Genomic DNA, 18,350 nt, shown 5'->3' with positions numbered 1-18,350 from the left:
TATAAACCAGTAACCCCAAACCCCATTTCCCCCTTTTTTTCCCCATTTTCCCCATTTTTAACCCTTTTTTAACCATTTTTTCCCTATTTTTCCCCTCCCAGTCCCTCCCAGTATAAACCAGTATAAACCAGTATAAACCAATAACCCCAAACTCCCATTTCCCCCCATTTCCCCCCATTTTTAACCCTTTTTTCCCCATTTTTTTCCCACTTTTTCCCATTTTTTCCCCATTTTTCCCCCTCCCAGTCTCTTCCCAGTCCCTCCCAGTCCCTCCCAGTCCAAACCAGTCCAAACCAGTACAAACCAGTACAAACCAGTAACCCCAAACCCCCGTTTCCCCCCATTTTTAACCCTTTCTTCCCCATTTTTTCCCATTTTTTCCCCGTTTTTCCCCCTCCCAGTCCCCTCCCAGTCCAAACCAGTACAAACCAGTACAAACCAGTAACCCCAAACCCCCGTTTCCCCCCATTTTTAACCCTTTCTTCCCCATTTTTTCCCATTTTTTCACCATTTTTTCCCATTTTTTCCCCGTTTTTCCCCCTCCCAGTCCCCTCCCAGTCCAAACCAGTACAAACCAGTACAAACCAGTAACCCCAAACCCCCGTTTCCCTCTTTTTTCCCCATTTTTTCCCATTTTTTCACCATTTTTTCCCATTTTTTCCCCGTTTTTCCCCCTCCCAGTCCCCTCCCAGTATAAACCAGTACAAACCAGTATAAACCAGTACAAACCAGTATAAACCAGTACAGACCTCGTCCGGCCAGCACCAGGTCGGAGCGGGTTTGGGGTCCGGGCCGGTCCCGCGCCGGCGCAGCCGAGAATTCCCGGCGGTGCCGAGGGTGGAAGAGCGGGATGCACAGGAAATCGAACCTGGGGGAGACTGGTTTATACTGGTTTGTACTGGTTTATACTGGGAGGGACTGGGAGGGGACTGGGATCAAACTGGGAGGGGAAAAAACGGGGGGAAATGGGGAAGAAAGGGTTAAAAATGGGGGAAATGGGGGTTTGGGGGGACTGGTTTGTACTGGTTTATACTGGGAGGGACTGGGAGGGGACTGGGATGAACTGGGATGGAGTGGGAGGGGACTGGGACTGACTGGTTTATACTGGGATTGGACTGGGAGGGACTGGGATCAAACTGGGATTGGACTGGTTTATACTGGGAGGGACTGGGAGGGAACTGGGATCAAACTGGGAGGGACTGGGAGGGAACTGGGACTGACTGGTTTATACTGGGATGCACAGGAAATCCAACATGGGGGTTACTGGTTTGTACTGGTTTGTACTGGGAGGGACTGGGAAGGGAAATTTGGGGATTCCTGAGGGGAATTTTGGGAATTCCTGAGGGGAAATTTGGGAATTCCTGAGGGGAAATTTGGGAATTCCTGAGGGAAATTTGGGAATTCCTGAGGGAAATTTGGGAATTCCAGAGAGGATTTTGGGAATTCCTGAGGGGAAATTTGGGAACCTTGAGGGAAATTTGGGAATCCTGAGGGGAAATTTGGGAATTCTGAGGGAATTTGGGAATTCCTGAGGGAAATTTGGGAATTCCTGAGGGAAATTTGGGAACCCTGAGGGGATTTTGGGATCCCTGAGGGAATTTTGGGATTCCCGAGAGGAATTTGGGGGATCCTGAGGGGAAATTTGGGATCTCTGAGGGGAATTTGGGAATCCTGAGGGGAATTCGGGGATCCCTGAGGGAAATTTGGGAATCCTGGAAGGAATTCCAGAGTCCCTGAGGGGAATTTTGGGATTCTTGAGGGAAATTTGGGAATCCCTGAGGGGATTTGGGGATCCCCAAGGGGATTTGTGGATCCCTGAGGGAAATCTGGGAACCTTGAGGGGAATTTGGGAATTCCTGAGGGAATTTTGGGAATCCTGAGGGGAATTTGGGGATCCCTGAGGAGATCTGGGGATCCCTGAGGGGAATTTGGGGTTCCCGAGGGGAATTTCGGGATCCCTGAGGGGAATTTCTGGGAATTCCTGATGGGAATTCGGGAATCCCTGAGGAGACCTGGGGATCCCTGAGGGGAAATCTGGGGATCCCTGAGGGGAATCCGAGATCCCTGAGGGGAAATCTGGGGATCCCTGAGGGGAATCCGAGATCCCTGAGGGAGACCCGCGATTCCCGCCGGAGCTCCGATCCCAGCGCCACGCCCGGGGAGGATTTTCGGGGCCTTTCCCGAGGTTTTTTTTTGGGAATGTCGGGAATTCCCGCTCTCACCCCTGCCTGGCCACGGCTCCCAGCGCTCCCGCCACCTCCGGGACGCAGCTCAGGTCGCGGCCTGAGGAGACCCGAGCGGCGCCCGCCGCTCCCGGCCCCGCCGCCATCGCTGCTCCTCTGCTCCCGCCCCCTCCCTCAGGCGCCGGCCAATCCGCGCGCGGCCCGCCCCCCGCTCGGCCAATGGGGAGCCGAGAAACAGCTGTCAATCAAAGCGGAGGAGCCGCGAACCAATGGGGGAGCGCGGAGAGGCGTCAATCACGGAAAGGAGAGCCAATGAGAGCGCGGGGCCGGCTGTCAATCAAAGCGGCGGCGGCGGGAAGATTAAACCCACCCCCTTCAGCAGCGCCAGCCAATAGGAGCGCGGGATCCGCTGTCAATCAACGCGGAGAGCGCTGAGCACGCCCACCAGCGGCGCTGAGCCAATCACAGCGCTCAGCCGGCTGTCAATCACCCGCAGGGGGCGTGTCCTTTCACAGAGCCCCACTCTGCCAACCAATGGGAGCTCGCTGTCATTCACCCTCCCCCCAAGCCCCGCCCACTTCTCCCCTGTCAATCATTTTCCGGCATTCCCCAGCGGGTTTTGGCGGGAATTTCGGGAGCTGTCAATCATCCCATAGAAGGAAAGAGGAGGCGGAAGTGGGCGGTGCCAGCGATATTTTAATGAGCGTCGGTGACGTCACGGGGGCGGAGCTGGCGCAGGGCCCAGCGCTTCCGGTCGCTTTCCCGCCGGATCCGCCCCAATTCCAGCGCCAGATCCCGGAATTCCGGGCCCAGCCCCCGCAGCGCCGCAAGCTCCGCCCCCAAGATGGCGGCCTGCGCCTCGGCCGCGCGGCGCCGCTCCGAGAGACCCGCCCTGCAAGAGAAAGGGGGGCGGGGTTATGCTAATGAGGGGTGGGTTTATGCTAATGAGGTGTCCCTGGGGCGGGGTTATAGTAATAAGGGCAAAGTTATGATAACGAGGGGTGGGGTTATGCTAATGAGGTGTGTGGGTGGGCAGGGTTATGCTAATCAGGGGCGGGGTTATGCTAATGAGGTGTGTGGGCGGGCAGGGTTACGCTAATCAGGGGTGGGGTTATGCTAATGAGGCGGGTGGGCGCAATTACGACAATCAGGGGCAGGGTTATGCTAATGAAGTACATTGGGTGGGCATGGCTATGCTAATCAGGGGCGGGGCTATGCTAATGAGGTGCATTGGGTGAGAATGTTGATGTTAAAAGGGGCGGGGTTATGCTAATGAGGTGTGTGGGTGGGCAGGGTTATGCTAATGAGGGGCGGGGTTATGCTAATGAGGGATATTGGGTGGGCACGGTTATGCTAATCAGGGGTGGGGTTATGCTAATCAGGGGCAGGGTTATGCTAATCAGGGGTGGGGTTATTATAATCAGGGGTGGGGTTATGCTAATCAGGGGCAGTGTTTTGCTAATCAGGGGCGGGGTTATGCTAACGACATCTCCTGATCCCACCAACATCTCCCCACAGAAACCTCACAGATGCTCCTAGAACCTCACAGAAACCCAATGGAACCTCATAGATGCTTCTAGAAGCCCATAGATGCTTCTAGAACCTCACCGATGCTTCTGGAATCCCATAGAAACATCTAGAAGCCCATAGGACCTTCTGGAAGCCCGTAGAAACATCCAGAAACCCCATAAATGCTTTTAGAACCCCATAGAAGCTTCTGGAACCCCATAGAAACCCCATAGGGACCTCATAGATGCTTCTAGAACCTCATAGACTCATCTAGAATCCCATAGAAATCCCATGGAACCTCATAGATGCTTCTAGAACCTCACAGATGCTTCTGGAACCCCATAGAAACATCTAGAAGCCCGTAGGATCTTCTAAAAGCCCGCAGAAACATCCAGAAACCCCATAAATGCTTTCAGAAACCCATAGAAGCTTCTGGAACCCCATAGAAACCCAATGGAACCTCATAGAAACATCTGGAACTCCATAAATGGCTCCAGAACCTCAGAGACGCCTGAGGAACCCCATGGAAACCTCCAGAACCCCATAGAAACACCACAGAAGCTTCTAGAGCCCCATAGAAAGCCCACAGAAGCTTCTAGAACCCCGTAGAAACCCCACAGAAGCTTCTAGAACCCCGTAGAAACCCCACAGAAGCTTCTAGAACCCCGTAGAAACCCCACAGAAGCTTCTAGAACCCCGTAGAAACCCCACAGAAGCTTCTAGAACCCCGTAGAAACACCACAGAAGCTTCTAGAACCCCATAGAAACCCCACAGGAGCTTCTAGAACCCCATAGAAACCCCACAGAAGCTTCTAGAGCCCCGTAGAAACCCCACAGAAGCTTCTAGAACCCCATAGAAACACCACAGAAGCTTCTAGAACCCCGTAGAAACACCACAGAAGCTTCTAGAACCCCATAGAAACACCACAAAAGCTTCTAGAACCCCATGGAAACCCCACAGGAGCTTCTAGAACCCCATGGAAACCCCACAGGAGCTTCTAGAACCCCATAGAAACGCCACAGAAGCTTCTAGAACCCCGTAGAAACACCACAGAAGCTTCTAGAACCCCATGGAAACCCCACAGGAGCTTCTAGAACCCCATGGAAACCCCACAGAAGCTTCTAGAACCCCATAGAAAGCCCCTAGGAACCCCAAAGATGCTTCCAGAACCCCCAAAGAACCACCTAGAACCCCAGGGAACCACCTAGAACCACCCATAGAACGATCTAGAACCTTCTAGAACCTTCTAGAACCTTATAGAACCTTCTAGAACCTTCTAGAACCTTCTAGAACTATCTAGAACCTTCTAGAACCTCTAGAACCTTCTAGAACCTCTAGAACCTCTAGAACCCGATCTAGAACCCGATCTAGAACCTCTAGAACCTCTAGAACCTCTAGAACCTTCTAGAACCTTCTAGAACCTCTAGAACCTCTAGAACCTCTAGAACCTTCTAGAACCTCCGGAACCTCTAGAACCTCTAGAACCTTCTAGAACCCGATCTAGAACCTCTAGAACCTCTAGAACCTTCTAGAACCTCTGGAACCTTCTAGAACGATCTAGAACCTCTAGAACCTCTAGAACCTCTAGAACAGTCTAGAACCTCTAGAACCTTCTAGAACCTCTAGAACCTCTAGAACCTCTAGAACCTTCTAGAACGATCTAGAACCTTCTAGAACCTCTAGAACCTCTAGAACCTTCTAGAACCTTCTAGAACCTCTAGAACCTTCTAGAACCTCTAGAACCTCTAGAACCTCTAGAACCTTCTAGAACGATCTAGAACCTTCTAGAACCTCTAGAACCTCTAGAACCTCTAGAACCTTCTAGAACCTCTAGAACCTTCTAGAACCTTCTAGAACCTTCTAGAACCTCTAGAACCTCTAGAACGATCTAGAACGATCTAGAACCTTCTAGAACCCCTAGAACAGTCTAGAACCTCTAGAACCTCTAGAATCTTCTAGAACAGTCTAGAACAGTCTAGAACCTCTAGAACCTCTAGAACAGTCTAGAACCTCTAGAACCTTCTAGAACCTCTAGAACCTCTAGAACGATCTAGAACGATCTAGAACGATCTAGAACCTCTAGAACCTTCTAGAACCTTCTAGAACCTCTAGAACCTCTAGAACGATCTAGAACGATCTAGAACCTTCTAGAACCTTCTAGAACCTTCTAGAACCTTCTAGAACCTCTAGAACCTCTAGAACCTTCTAGAACCTCTAGAACCTTCTAGAACCTCCGGAACCTCTAGAACGATCTAGAACGATCTAGAACCTTCTAGAACCTCTAGAACCTCTAGAACAGTCTAGAACCTCTAGAACCTCTAGAACTATCTAGAACGATCTAGAACCTCTAGAACCTTCTAGAACCTTCTAGAACAGTCTAGAACCTCTGGAACCTCTAGAACCTCTAGAACCTCTAGAACCTCTAGAACCTCTAGAACGATCTAGAACCTTCTAGAACCTCTAGAACCTTCTAGAACCTCTAGAACCTTCTAGAACCTCCAGAACCTCTAGAACCTCTAGAACCTTCTAGAACCTCTGGAACCTTCTAGAACGATCTAGAACCTTCTAGAACCTCTAGAACCTCTAGAACCTTCTAGAACCTCTAGAACCTCTAGAACAGTCTAGAACCTCTAGAACCTCTAGAACGATCTAGAACGATCTAGAACCTTCTAGAACCTCTAGAACCTTCTAGAACCTTCTAGAACCTCTAGAACCTCTAGAACCTCTAGAACGATCTAGAACGATCTAGAACCTTCTAGAACCTCTAGAACCTTCTAGAACCTCTAGAACCTTCTAGAACCTTCTAGAACAGTCTAGAACCTCTAGAACCTCTAGAACCTTCTAGAACCTCTAGAACCTCTAGAACCTTCTAGAACCTCTAGAACCTTCTAGAACAGTCTAGAACCTCTAGAACCTCTAGAACCTCTAGAACCTTCTAGAACCTCTAGAACCTTCTAGAACCTCTAGAACCTTCTAGAACAGTCTAGAACCTTCTAGAACCTCTAGAACCTCTAGAACCTCTAGAACCTTCTAGAACCTCTAGAACCCTCTAGAACCTCTGGAACCTCTAGAACCTCTAGAACCTTCTAGAACCTTCTAGAACCTTCTAGAACCTCTAGAACCTCTAGAACCTTCTAGAACCTTCTAGAACAGTCTAGAACCTCTGGAACCTCTAGAACCTCTAGAACCTCTAGAACCTTCTAGAACCTTCTAGAACCTCTAGAACCTCTAGAACAGTCTAGAACCTTCTAGAACCTTCTAGAACCTTCTAGAACCTTCTAGAACCTCTAGAACAGTCTAGAACCTCTAGAACCTCTAGAACGATCTAGAACGATCTAGAACCTTCTAGAACCTCTAGAACGATCTAGAACCTTCTAGAACCTCTAGAACCTCTAGAACGATCTAGAACCTTCTAGAACCTTCTAGAACCTCTAGAACGATCTAGAACCTTCTAGAACCTTCTAGAACACTCTAGAACCTCTAGAACAGTCTAGAACGATCTAGAACGGTCTAGATCAGTCTAGAACCCCATGAGAACCTCTAGAACCCCCATAGAAACTTCTAGAAACCCCATAGAAACCCCTAGAACCCCCATAGAAACGTCTAGAAACCCCATAGAAATGTCAAGGAATTCCACGGAAACCTCTGGAAACCCCATAGAAACATCTAGAAACCCCATAGAAACGTCTAGAACCTCCATAGGAACCTCTAGAAACCCCATGGAAACCTCTAGAACCTCCATAGGAACCTCTAGAACCCCCATAGAAACTTCTAGAACTCCATAGAAACATCTGGAACCTCCATAGAAACCTCTAGAAACCCCACAAAAACCTCCAGAACTCCATAGAAACATCTGGAACCTCCATAGAAACCTCTAGAACTCCACAGACACGTCAAGAAATTCCACGGAAACCTCTGGAAACCCCATAGAAACATCTAGAAACCCCATAGAAACACCTAGAACCTCCATAGAAACCTCTAGAAACCCCATGGAAACCTTTAGGACTCCCATAGGAACCTCGAGAACCTCCATGGAAACCTCTGGAACTCCATAGAAGCCTCTAGAAACCCCATGGAACTCCCATAGATGCTTACACAACCCCCATGGAAACTTCTAGAACTCCCATAGAAACGTCTGGAAACCCCATAGAAACCTCTAGAACCACCCCAAAAACCACTGAGACCCCCAAAACCACCCCAAAAACCACTGAGACCCCCAAAAACCACCCCAAAAACCCCCCTGAGACCCCCAAAAACCACCCCAAAAACCACTGAGACCCCCAAAAACCACCCCAAAAACCACTGAGACCCCCAAAAACCACCCCAAAAACCACTGAGACCCCCAAAAACCACCCCAAAAACCCCCTGAGACCCCCAAAACCCACCCCAAAAACCCCCTGAGACCCCCAAAACCCACCCCAAAAACCCCCTGAGACCCCCAAAACCACCCCAAAAACCACTGAGACCCCCAAAACCACCCCAAAAACCCAGAGACCCCCAAAAACTACCCCAAAAACCACTGAGACCCCCAAAAACCACCCCAAAAACCCCCTGAGACCCCCAAAACCCACCCCAAAAACCCCTTTGTAATCAGGGGCGGGGTTATGCAAATGAGGTGCAGTGGATGGGCGTGGTTATGCTAATCAGGGGTAGGGTTATGCTAATGAGGTGTGTGAGGGGCAAGGTTATGGTAATCAGGGGCAGGGTTATGCAAATGAGGTGTGTGAGGGGCAGGGTTATGCTAATCAGGGGCAGGGTTATGCTAATGAGGTGCATTGGGTGGGCATAGTTATGCTAATCAGGGGCAGGGTTATGCTAATGAGGTGTGTGAGGGGCAGGGTTATGCTAATCAGGGGCAGGGCTATGCTAATTAGGAGCAATGGGTGGGCATGTGTATGCTAATCAGGGGCAGGGTTATGCTAATGAGGTGTGTGAGGGGCAGGGTTATGGTAATCAGGGGCAGGGTTATGCTAATCAGGGGCAGGACTATGCTAATTAGGAGCAATGGGTGGGCATGGGTATGCTAATCAGGGGCAGGGTTATGCTAATGAGGGATATTGGGTGGGCATGGTTATGCTAATCAGGGGTGGGGTTATGCTAATCAGGGGTGAGGTTATGCTAATCAGGGGTGGGGTTATGCTAATCAGGGGTGTGGTTATGCTAATCAGGGGTGGGGTTATGCTAATGAGGTGCATTGGGTGGGCATGGTTATGCTAATCAGGGGCAGAGTTATGCTAATGAGGCGTGTGGGTGGGCTATGCTAATGAGAGGGCGTGGCTATGCCCATGGATTGTCTTTTTTATGCTAATGAAGGCACTGTTATGCTAATGAGCCACGACCAGTGATATGCTAATGACACATGATTATGCTGATGAAGATGGTGTTATGCAAATTAAGGACATGGCTATGCTAATGAGGGAAACATGTAAATTAGGGGGTGCAGTAATAGGGCCATGTTATGCTAATGAGGGGGCGTGCCCTCCTTGCTATGCTAATGAAGGGGTGTGCCCTCATCACTATGCTAATGAGAAGACGCGCCCTTGCTATGCTAATGAGGGAGCCGTGATCACTCTATGCTAATGAGGGGGGCGTGTCCTCATCGCTATACTAATGAGGGAGCCGTGATTGCTCTATGCTAATGAGGTGGGCGTGCCCTCCTCACTATGCTAATGAGGGGGCCGCGATTGCTCTATGCTAATGAGGGGGCCACAATCATTCTATGCTAATGAGGGGGTGGCCCCTCCTCGCTATGCTAATGAGGGGGGTGTGCCCCATCACTATGCTAATGAGGGGGCCGCAATCACTCTATGCAAATGAGTTGGGTGCGTCCTCACTATGCTAATGAGGAGACCCCAATTGCTCTATGCTAATGAGGATGGGCGTGCCATCATCGCTATGCTAATGAGGGGGCATGCCCTCCTTGCTATGCTAATGAAGGTGGCATGCCCTCATTGCTATGCTAATGAGGGGGCCGTGATCACTCTATGCTAATGAGGGGGTGTGTCCTCTATGCTAATGAGGTGGGCGTACCCTCTCTATGCTAATGAGGTGGGCGTGTCCTCTCACCTGATTCGCCGGTGCGCCTCGATGGTGGGGGCAGGGTAACTGTCCAATAGGATGCGCAGCTCCTCCAGCCTGATGAATATTAATGAGCCGGTTGAGCGGCGGGGTGGTGGGTATGTAAATGAGATGCAAATGAGATGCAAATGAGATGCAAATGAGCACCTGCTCTTGAGCAGCACGGCCCCGCCCTTGGCCAGCAGGTAAAGGCCCCGCCCCCGATCCAGGTGAGCCTGGAGGGAGCCCAGGGAGCGCAGCTGGGACAGGTGAGAGAGACAGCGGCTGAGCACCTGGGGAGGAAACCAGTATAGACCAGTATGGACCAGTATGGACCAGTATGGACCAGTATAAACCAGTATGGACCAGTATGGACCAGTATAAACCAGTATAAACCAGTATGGACCAGTATGGACCAGTATAAACCAGTATGGACCAGTATGGACCAGTATGGACCAGTATGGACCAGTATAAACCAGTATGGACCAGTATGGACCAGTATGGACCAGTATGGACCAGTATGGACCAGTATGGACCAGTATAAACCAGTATAAACCAGTATGGACCAGTATGGACCAGTATGGACCAGTATGGACCAGTACGGACCAGTATAAACCAGTATGGACCAGTATGGACCAGTATGGACCAGTATAAACCAGTATGGACCAGTATGGACCAGTATGGACCAGTATAAACCAGTATAAACCAGTATGAACCAGTATAAACCAGTATAAACCAGTATAAACCAGTATGGACCAGTATGAACCAGTATAAACCAGTATGGACCAGTATGGGCCAGTATAAACCAGTATGGACCGGTATAAACCAGTATGGACCAGTATGGACCAGTATAAACCAGTATGGACCGGTATAAACCAGTATGGACCAGTATAAACCAGTATAAACCAGTATAAACCAGTATAAACCAGTATGGACCAGTATAAACCAGTATAAACCAGTATGGACCAGTATAAACCAGTATAAACCAGTATGGACCAGTATAAACCAGTATGGACCAGTATAAACCAGTATGGACCAGTATAAACCAGTATGGACCAGTATGGACCAGTATAAACCAGTATAAACCAGTATGGACCAGTATGAACCAGTATAAACCAGTATAAACCAGTACGGACCAGTATGAACCAGTCCCTCCCAGTCCCTCCCAGCCCAAACCAGTATAAACCAGTAACCCCAAATCCCCATTTTCCCCTTTTTTTTTCCCCCTTTTCAGAGCCCCAAAATCCCCCAAAATCACCCCAAAACCCCCTCCCAGTCCCTCCCAGTACAAACCAGTACAAACCAGTAACCCCAAACCCCATTTCCCGCCATTTTTAACCCTTTCTTCCCCATTTTTAACCCTTTCTTCCCCATTTTTAACCCTTCTTTCTCCCCCGTTTTTTTCCCAATTTTCCCCGTTTTTCCCCCAATTCCCCCCTCCCAGTCCCCTCCCAGTACAAACCAGTATAAACCAGTATAAACCAGTATAAACCAGTCCAAACCTGGGGGTATTTCCACCTCATCCTCTCCAGCTTTTCCCGCAGCCGCCGCTGCCGGAGCCGCTCCGCCTCCAGGAGCCCCCCGAGATTGGGGCGAATTCCGGGAATTTCGGGAAATTCGGGAATTCCGGGAATTCCAGAGGGAATTTCGGGAATTTTGGGGGGATTTTGGGTCATTTTGGGGGGATTTTGGGTCATTTTGGGGGGATTTTGGGGCATTTTGGGAGGATTTTGGGTCATTTTGGGAGGATTTTGGGTCATTTTGGGAGGATTTTGGGTCATTTTGGGTGGATTTTGGGTCATTTTGGGGGGATTTTGGGTCATTTTGGCGGTTTTTTGGGGAATTCCGGGAATTTTGGGGGGAATTTTGGGAATTTTGGGGGGTCCCAGGAGGAAATCCCGGAGCTCTTCCCGTTTTTCCCGCAGGCGCCGCTGGAGCTCCGGGAGGAGCCGGGGGAGGAGCCGGGGGGGCTGCGGGAAAAGAGGGAAAAACTGGGAATTTTGGGAAAATTCGGGAATTTTGGGAAAATTTGGGAATTTTGGGAGGAAATTTGGGGATTTCGGGGGAATTTGGGGATTTTGAAGGAAATTTGGGAATTTCTGAGGGAATTCTGGGGGAAATTGGGGAATTTTGGGGAAATTTTGGGGGGAAGTTTGGGGATTTGGGGGGAAATTCGGGAATTCCGGGGGAAATTTGGAAAAATTTGGGAATTTGGGGGGATTTCGGGGAAATTTGGGAATTTTGGTGTGAATTTTTGGGTATTTTGGGGTGGATTTTGGGGTGAATTTTTGGATATTTTGGGGTGGATTTTGGGGTGAATTTTGGGGTGGATTTTGGGGTGAATTTTGGGGATTTTGGGGTGAATTTTTGGGTGGATTTTGGGGTGAATTCCGGGGATTTTGGGGTGAATTTTGGGGTGAATTCTGGGGATTTTGGGGTGGATTTTGGGGTGAATTTTGGGGATTTTGGTGTAAATTTGGGGTGAATTTTGGTGAGAATTTTTGAGGATTTTGGGGTGAATTTGGGGTATTTTGGGGTGAATTTTGGGGTGAATTTTGGGGTGAATTCCAGGGATTTTGGGGTGAATTTTGGGGCGAATTTTTGGGATTTTGGGGTGAATTTTGGGGTGGATTTTGGGGTGAATTTTGGGGTGAATTTTTGTGATTTTGGGGTGAATTTGTGGGATTTTGGGGTGAATTTTTGGGTGGATTTTGGGGTGAATTCCGGGGATTTTGGGGTGAATTTTGGGGTGAATTTGTGGGATTTTGGGGTGAATTTTGGGGTGAATTTTTGGGTATTTTGGGGTGAATTTTGGGGTGAATTTTTGGGTATTTTGGGGTGAATTTTGGGGTGAATTTTTGGGTATTTTGGGGTGGATTTTGGGGTGAATTTGTGGGATTTTGGGGTGAATTTTTGTGTGGATTTTGGGGTGAATTTGTGGGATTTTGGGGTGAATTTTGGGGTGAATTTTGGGGATTTTGGGGTGGATTTTGGGGTGAATTTTGGGTATTTTGGGGTGAATTTTGGGGGGGATTTTGGGGTGAATTTGTGGGATTTTGGGGTGAATTTTGGGGTGAATTCCGGGGATTTTGGGGTGAATTTCGGGGTATTTTGGGGTGGATTTTGGGGTGAATTTCTCACCTGAGGGGGCGGCAGGAGCCGGGCGATCTCGGGGGGGCCCCGGCGCACCTGGGCCCAGGTGAGCTCCTGCTCCAGAGCCCGCAGCAGCTGGAAAACATTCCGGAACATTCCGGGAATTCCGGGGGATTTGGGGAATTCTGGGAGGGGATTTTGGGGGAATTTTTGTGGAATTTTTTGGGGAATTTTTTTGGGAGTTTTGTTGGAATTTTGGGGGAATTTTGTGGGGATATTTTTGGAATTTTTGAGAAAACTTTGAGGGACTTTTGTGGGAATTTTTAGGAATTTTTGATAGAATTTTTGAGAGAATTTTGAAGGAATTTTGTGGGAATTTTTGGGAATTTTTGAGGGAATTTTGGGCGGATTCTTGGGAATTTTGAGGGAAACTTTGGGGGAATTTTTGGGGAAATTTTGAGGGAATTTTGAGAGGATTTTGGGAGGGATTTTTGGGAATTTTTGAGGGAATTTTGGGGGGATTTTGGGGGAATTTTGAGGGAATTTTTAGGAATTTTTGAGCAAATTTTGTGGGAGTTTTTTGGGAATTCTTGAGGGAATTTTGAGGGAATTTTGGAGGAATTTTGAGGGAAATTTGGGGGATTTTTTGGGAATTTTCGAGAGAATTTTGAGAGGATTTTGGGGAATTTGGAAGGGATTTTGGGGAATTTCATAGGGAATTTTGGGGGGATTTTGGGAGGGAATTTCAAGGGAATTCTTGTGGAACTTTTAGGAATTTTTGAGGGAATTTTGTGGGGATTTTTTTGGAATTTTTGGGAAAATTTTGAGGGAATTTTGAGGGAAATTTGGGAGAACTTTTGGGAATATTTTTCGAGAATTGTGGGTGGATTTTTGGGAATTTTGAGGGGAATTTTGGGGAAATTTTTGGGGAAATTTCGTGGGAATTTTGAGAGGATTTTGGGGAATTTTGAGGGAATTTTAGGAGGAATTTTTCGGAATTTTTGGAGGATTTCAGGAGGGGAATTTGAGAAAATTTTTAGGGAATTTTTTTGGAATTTTGGGGGAATTTTCGAGGGAATTTTGAAGGATTTTAGGGGGAATTTTTGAGGGATTTTGGGGAATTTTTTTATTGGAATTTTAGGGGGATTTTGAGGGAATTTAGGAGGAATTTTGGGGGAATTTTAAGAGGATTTCCAGGGAATTTTTGGGGGGAATTTTAGGAGGAATTTTGGAGGATTTTAGGGAGAATTTTAAGGGAATTTTTGTGGCATTTTTTTGGAATTTTGGGGCAATTTTGAGTGAATTTTGTGGGGATTTTTTGGGAATTTTTGAGGGAATTTTTGGGAAATTTTTGGGGAATTTTTGGGGGAATTTTTGAGGGAATTTTGGGAGAATTTTGAGGGAATTTTTGGGAATTTTTGGGGGCAGTTTTGGGAGGGAAATTTTGGGAATTTTTGGGGGAATTTGGGGGTGGTTCAGAGGGAATTATTTGGGAATTCTGGGCAGGATTTGGGGACTCACAGAAGGCTCCAAATTTCGGGGGTCCCGGATCAGCTCCCCCAGAATCCTCCAGAGCAGCTCCAGGTGCAGCCACAGCGTCCGGGCCCGGCACAGGGACACCTCGGCCTGGAGGGACCCAAAAAACCCAAAATTCACCCCAAAAATCACCTCGGGGAACCAAAAAACCCCAAAATCCAACCCAAAAACCCAAAAAATCCAACCCAGGGACCCAAAAACCCCCAAATTCACCCCAAAAATCACCTCGGGGAACCCAAAAATCCCAAAAAATCCAACCCAGGGACCTCAAAAACCCCCAAATTCACCCCAAAAATCACCTCGGGGAACCAAAAAACCCCAAAAATCCAACCCAGGGACCCAAAAACCCCCAAATTCACCCCAAAAATCACCTCGGGGAACCAAAAAACCCCAAAAATCCAACCCAGGGACCCAAAAACCCCCAAATTCACCCCAAAAATCACCTCGGGGACCCAAAAAACCCCAAAAATCCAACCCAGGGAACTCAAAAACCCCAAAAATTACCCCAAAAATCACCTCGGGGACCCAAAAAACCCCAAATTCACCCCAAAAATCACCTTGGGGACCCAAAAAACCCCAAAAATCCAACCCAGGGAACTCAAAAACCCCAAAAATCACCCCAAAACCCCCAAAATCTTGGAAATTTAAAGGAATTTTGTGCTGAAATTTGGGGGAAAAAAAAAAAAGTGAAATTTGTGGCCAATTTTGGAAGAATTTGGGGAAAAAATGGGGAATTTGGGGCTGAAATCCAGGAAAATTGGGAATTTTGAGGGTAAAATCCAGGAAAATTGGGAATTTTGAGGGTAAAATTCAGGAAAATTGGGAATTTTGAGGGTAAAACCCAGGAAAATTGGGAATTTTGAGGGTAAAATCCAGGAAAATTGGGAATTTTGAGGGTAGAATCCAGGAAAATTGGGAATTTTGAGGGTAAAATTCAGGAAAATTGGGAATTTTGAGGGTAAAATCCAGGAAAATTGGGAATTTTGAGGGTAAAATCCAGGAAAATTGGGAATTTTGAGGGTAAAATCCAGGAAAATTGGGAATTTTGAGGGTAAAATTCAGGAAAATTGGGAATTTTGAGGGTAAAACCCAGGAAAATTGGGAATTTTGAGGGTAAAATCCAGGAAAATTGGGAATTTTGAGGGTAGAATCCAGGAAAATTGGGAATTTTGAGGGTAAAATTCAGGAAAATTGGGAATTTTGAGGGTAAAATCCAGGAAAATTGGGAATTTTGAGGGTAAAATCCAGGAAAATTGGGAATTTTGAGGGTAAAATCCAGGAAAATTGGGAATTTTGAGGGTAAAATTCAGGAAAATTGGGAATTTTGAGGGTAAAATCCAGGGAATTTGGAACATTAAATGGAATTTTGGAATAATTTGGGGCTAAAACTCCCAAAAAAAAACGCATTCCCGCCAATTCTTAACTCATTATTGTGGGAAAAAAAAAACCTGAAAATTCGGGGTTAAAAATCAGGAAAAAAAAAATTAAAAATAATTTAAAAAAATCGGAATTTTTGCAGAATTCCTCACCTCGGGCTCGTCCCAAAATCCCCAAAATTCCCAGATTTTTGGGAATTTTTCCCCCTCACCTGGCTCAGCTCCTTCTGCAGGGGGGGGCTCAGCCCATCCTCCCCCAGGAGCCCCCCCAGATTCCGGAGCAGCCGCGCCAGCCCCGGGTTGGCTCCCAGCTCCTGGGGGGTGGCGGAATTTGGGGGTCCCGGGGCTTCTTCGTCTGCTTCAATTAAAAACAAAATTAATTAATTAAAATTTAGGGGTTTGAATATTTTTTTTTAATTTTTTTGTGGATTTTTTGGGGTTTGTTTTAATTTTTTGGGGTTTTTTTTTTTTCCCTCACCTGGAGGCAGCGGGAGGTTCGGGGGAAGCCCCAGAGCCATCGGGGGAAGTTTTTGGGGACACCCCAAAAAATAAAAGGGCACCTGGGGGGGGGAGGTCAAAATTAAATGGGGGAACCCCGAAATTAAATCGGGGAACCCCAAAATTCCACCGGGGAACCCCAAAATTAAATCAAGGAAGGTCAAAATTAAATCAGGGAATCCCAAAACCCCCTCAGGGACCCCCCAAAACCCCCTCAGGAACCCCCAAAACCCCCTCAGGAACCCAAAAACCCCCTCAGGACCCCTTAAGTCCCTCAGGATCCCCCAAATTTCCCCACCAACACCCCAAATTCCCCTCAGGATCCCCCAAATCCTCCTCAAGGATCCCCCTAAAACCCCTCAAAAACACCTCAGAAACCCCAAAACCCCACAGGGATCCCCCAAAATCCCCCTCAGGACCCCCCAAATTCCCCTCAAGAATCCCCCCAAACCCCCTCAAGACCCCCCAAAACCCCTCAGAACCCCCAAAACCCCTCAGGGATCCCCCAAATCCCCCCAGATTTCCCCAAATCCCCCTCAAGGACCCCCTAAAACCCCTCAGAACCCCTAAAAACCCCTCAGGGACCGCGGAGCCCCCCCCACCTCCCGGCCCTCCCTCAGAACCTCCCCGCCGAGCCCACTTAAACCCGCGGATTTCCCCCCAAAAAACCCGGCGGAAAGCGCCCAGAAATCTGCCAGGAGCCCTCGGGAGCCTTTCCCGGCGCTTTCCCAGCATTTCCGGCCCCGTTTTTCCCATTTTTTCCCCCAAAATTCACCCGCGCCCCCCCCCGGCAGCCGCTTTCCCCCTCACGGCGTTCCCGCCGCGCCGCGCCCGGCCACGCCCCCCTGCCGCGCCAGCCAATGACAGCGCGCGGCGGGAAAACCACGGACCAATGAGAGCGCGGGGCGGGAAAACGCGGCTGCCAATCATAGCGCGGATAGGCGGGGATAACGCAGTGAGTGACAGCGCAAGTAACCAATGGAAGGGCGGGATAAAGAGGAGGCGACCAATGGGAAGCGAGTGGGCGGGACAAAGTCGGCCCAGTTCCTCCCAGTAACTCCCAGTTCCTCCCAGTCCCCTCCCAGTAAGTCCCAGTATGGCCCAGGCCCCTCCCAGTCCCCTCCCAGCGCCGCGTCCCGACCCCCAAAGGCTCCCAGTACAAACCAGTACGGAGAAGCGGGGACTGGGACGGGACTGGGAGGGCGTTTTGGCCTCACTGGGATGAACTGGGATGGACTGGGATGAACTGGGATGAACTGGGATGGACTGGGATGAACTGGGAAGGGGCGGAGCCTTCGAGCCGCGGGTGGGGACCATCGGGAGCGGCCTTAAAGCGGCAACGGCGCTTCTTAAAAGGGCAACGGCTTCTTAAAGGGGCAACGGTTCCTTAAAGGGGCAACGGCTTCTTAAAACGGCAACGGCTTCTTAAAAGGGCAACGACCTCTTAAAACGGCAACGGCGCCTTAAAAGGGCAACGTGGCCCCGCCCCTTTAAGCCCCGCCCACTTTCTGGGTTTAATTAGCGAGGCCACACCCCCTCCCGGTCTTTAATTAGCGCCACAAACGAATTCCCAAAAATACCCCGGGAGGGCCCCTCCCCCCTCCCCCAACCATTTCCTTCCTGGGGAATCCCGAAAGTTTTTTTTTTTCCCGCCATTTCTCCAAAAAAAACATAATTTTTCCCTCCCCCTCCCGGCCAAAATAGCGGGAAAAAAATAATTCCCAAAAATTTTGGCGGGATAACCCCCTAAAAATTCCCGAAAATTTGGCTTTTTTCCCGTTTTTTTTGGGGGGGGGATGACGTCACCGGCGGGTGACTCCGCTGAGTCAGCTGATCCGAGGGGGATGGGGGAGGGGCTGACCACATCCTGCCCCTCCCCCCACCCCCCCACCCTCCCAAACCATCCCAAAAAATCCCCAAAACCGCCCAAAAAAATTAAAAAAAGAAATAAATGATAATAAATAAATGAAGATCATTAAAAAGGATTTCCCGCCTTTTTTCCGGGGTCCTCCCGCCCGCCAGGGGGCGCCAACACCCGCGGCCTCCCCTCAGCGCCTCCTCCCTCAAAAAACCCCAAAAAAACCCCAAAAAAACCCC

The 18,350-nt window shown here is 48.9% G+C and overlaps 2 protein-coding genes across 3 annotated transcripts in view; both read right to left on the bottom strand.

Annotated features, from left to right (window-relative positions):
* The window catches only part of PRMT5 (protein arginine methyltransferase 5), a 28,080-nt gene extending 25,734 nt beyond the window's left edge, over positions 1 to 2,346 (bottom strand). For both annotated transcript variants that reach the window (XM_058853259.1, XM_058853260.1), the window contains exons 1-2: positions 2,223 to 2,346; positions 750 to 868 (exon numbers count right to left, since the gene is read on the bottom strand). In XM_058853259.1, coding sequence (XP_058709242.1) covers positions 750 to 868; positions 2,223 to 2,329 — 226 coding nt within the window. In that variant the 5' untranslated portion in view covers positions 2,330 to 2,346. The remainder of the gene's footprint in view (positions 1 to 749; positions 869 to 2,222) is intronic.
* A 520-nt stretch (positions 2,347 to 2,866) lies between these two features.
* On the bottom strand, positions 2,867 to 17,079 carry HAUS4 (HAUS augmin like complex subunit 4). The gene is made up of 8 exons (XM_058853267.1): positions 17,064 to 17,079; positions 16,234 to 16,315; positions 15,968 to 16,113; positions 14,365 to 14,469; positions 12,892 to 12,978; positions 9,919 to 10,010; positions 9,760 to 9,828; positions 2,867 to 3,075 (listed from the first exon to the last, which is right to left on the bottom strand). The coding sequence occupies exons 2-8, from the start codon at positions 16,271 to 16,273 to the stop codon at positions 2,880 to 2,882; spliced, it is 735 nt and encodes a 244-aa protein (XP_058709250.1). The 5' UTR covers positions 16,274 to 16,315; positions 17,064 to 17,079; the 3' UTR covers positions 2,867 to 2,879.
* Between the last annotated feature and the right edge of the window lie 1,271 nt (positions 17,080 to 18,350).

This window comes from Poecile atricapillus, chromosome 19 (genome assembly GCF_030490865.1).
Source record: "Poecile atricapillus isolate bPoeAtr1 chromosome 19, bPoeAtr1.hap1, whole genome shotgun sequence".
Taxonomy (NCBI): domain Eukaryota; kingdom Metazoa; phylum Chordata; class Aves; order Passeriformes; family Paridae; genus Poecile; species Poecile atricapillus.
Note: the sequence above shows the minus strand (reverse complement) of the source record. Positions and strands in the feature narration are given on the sequence as shown.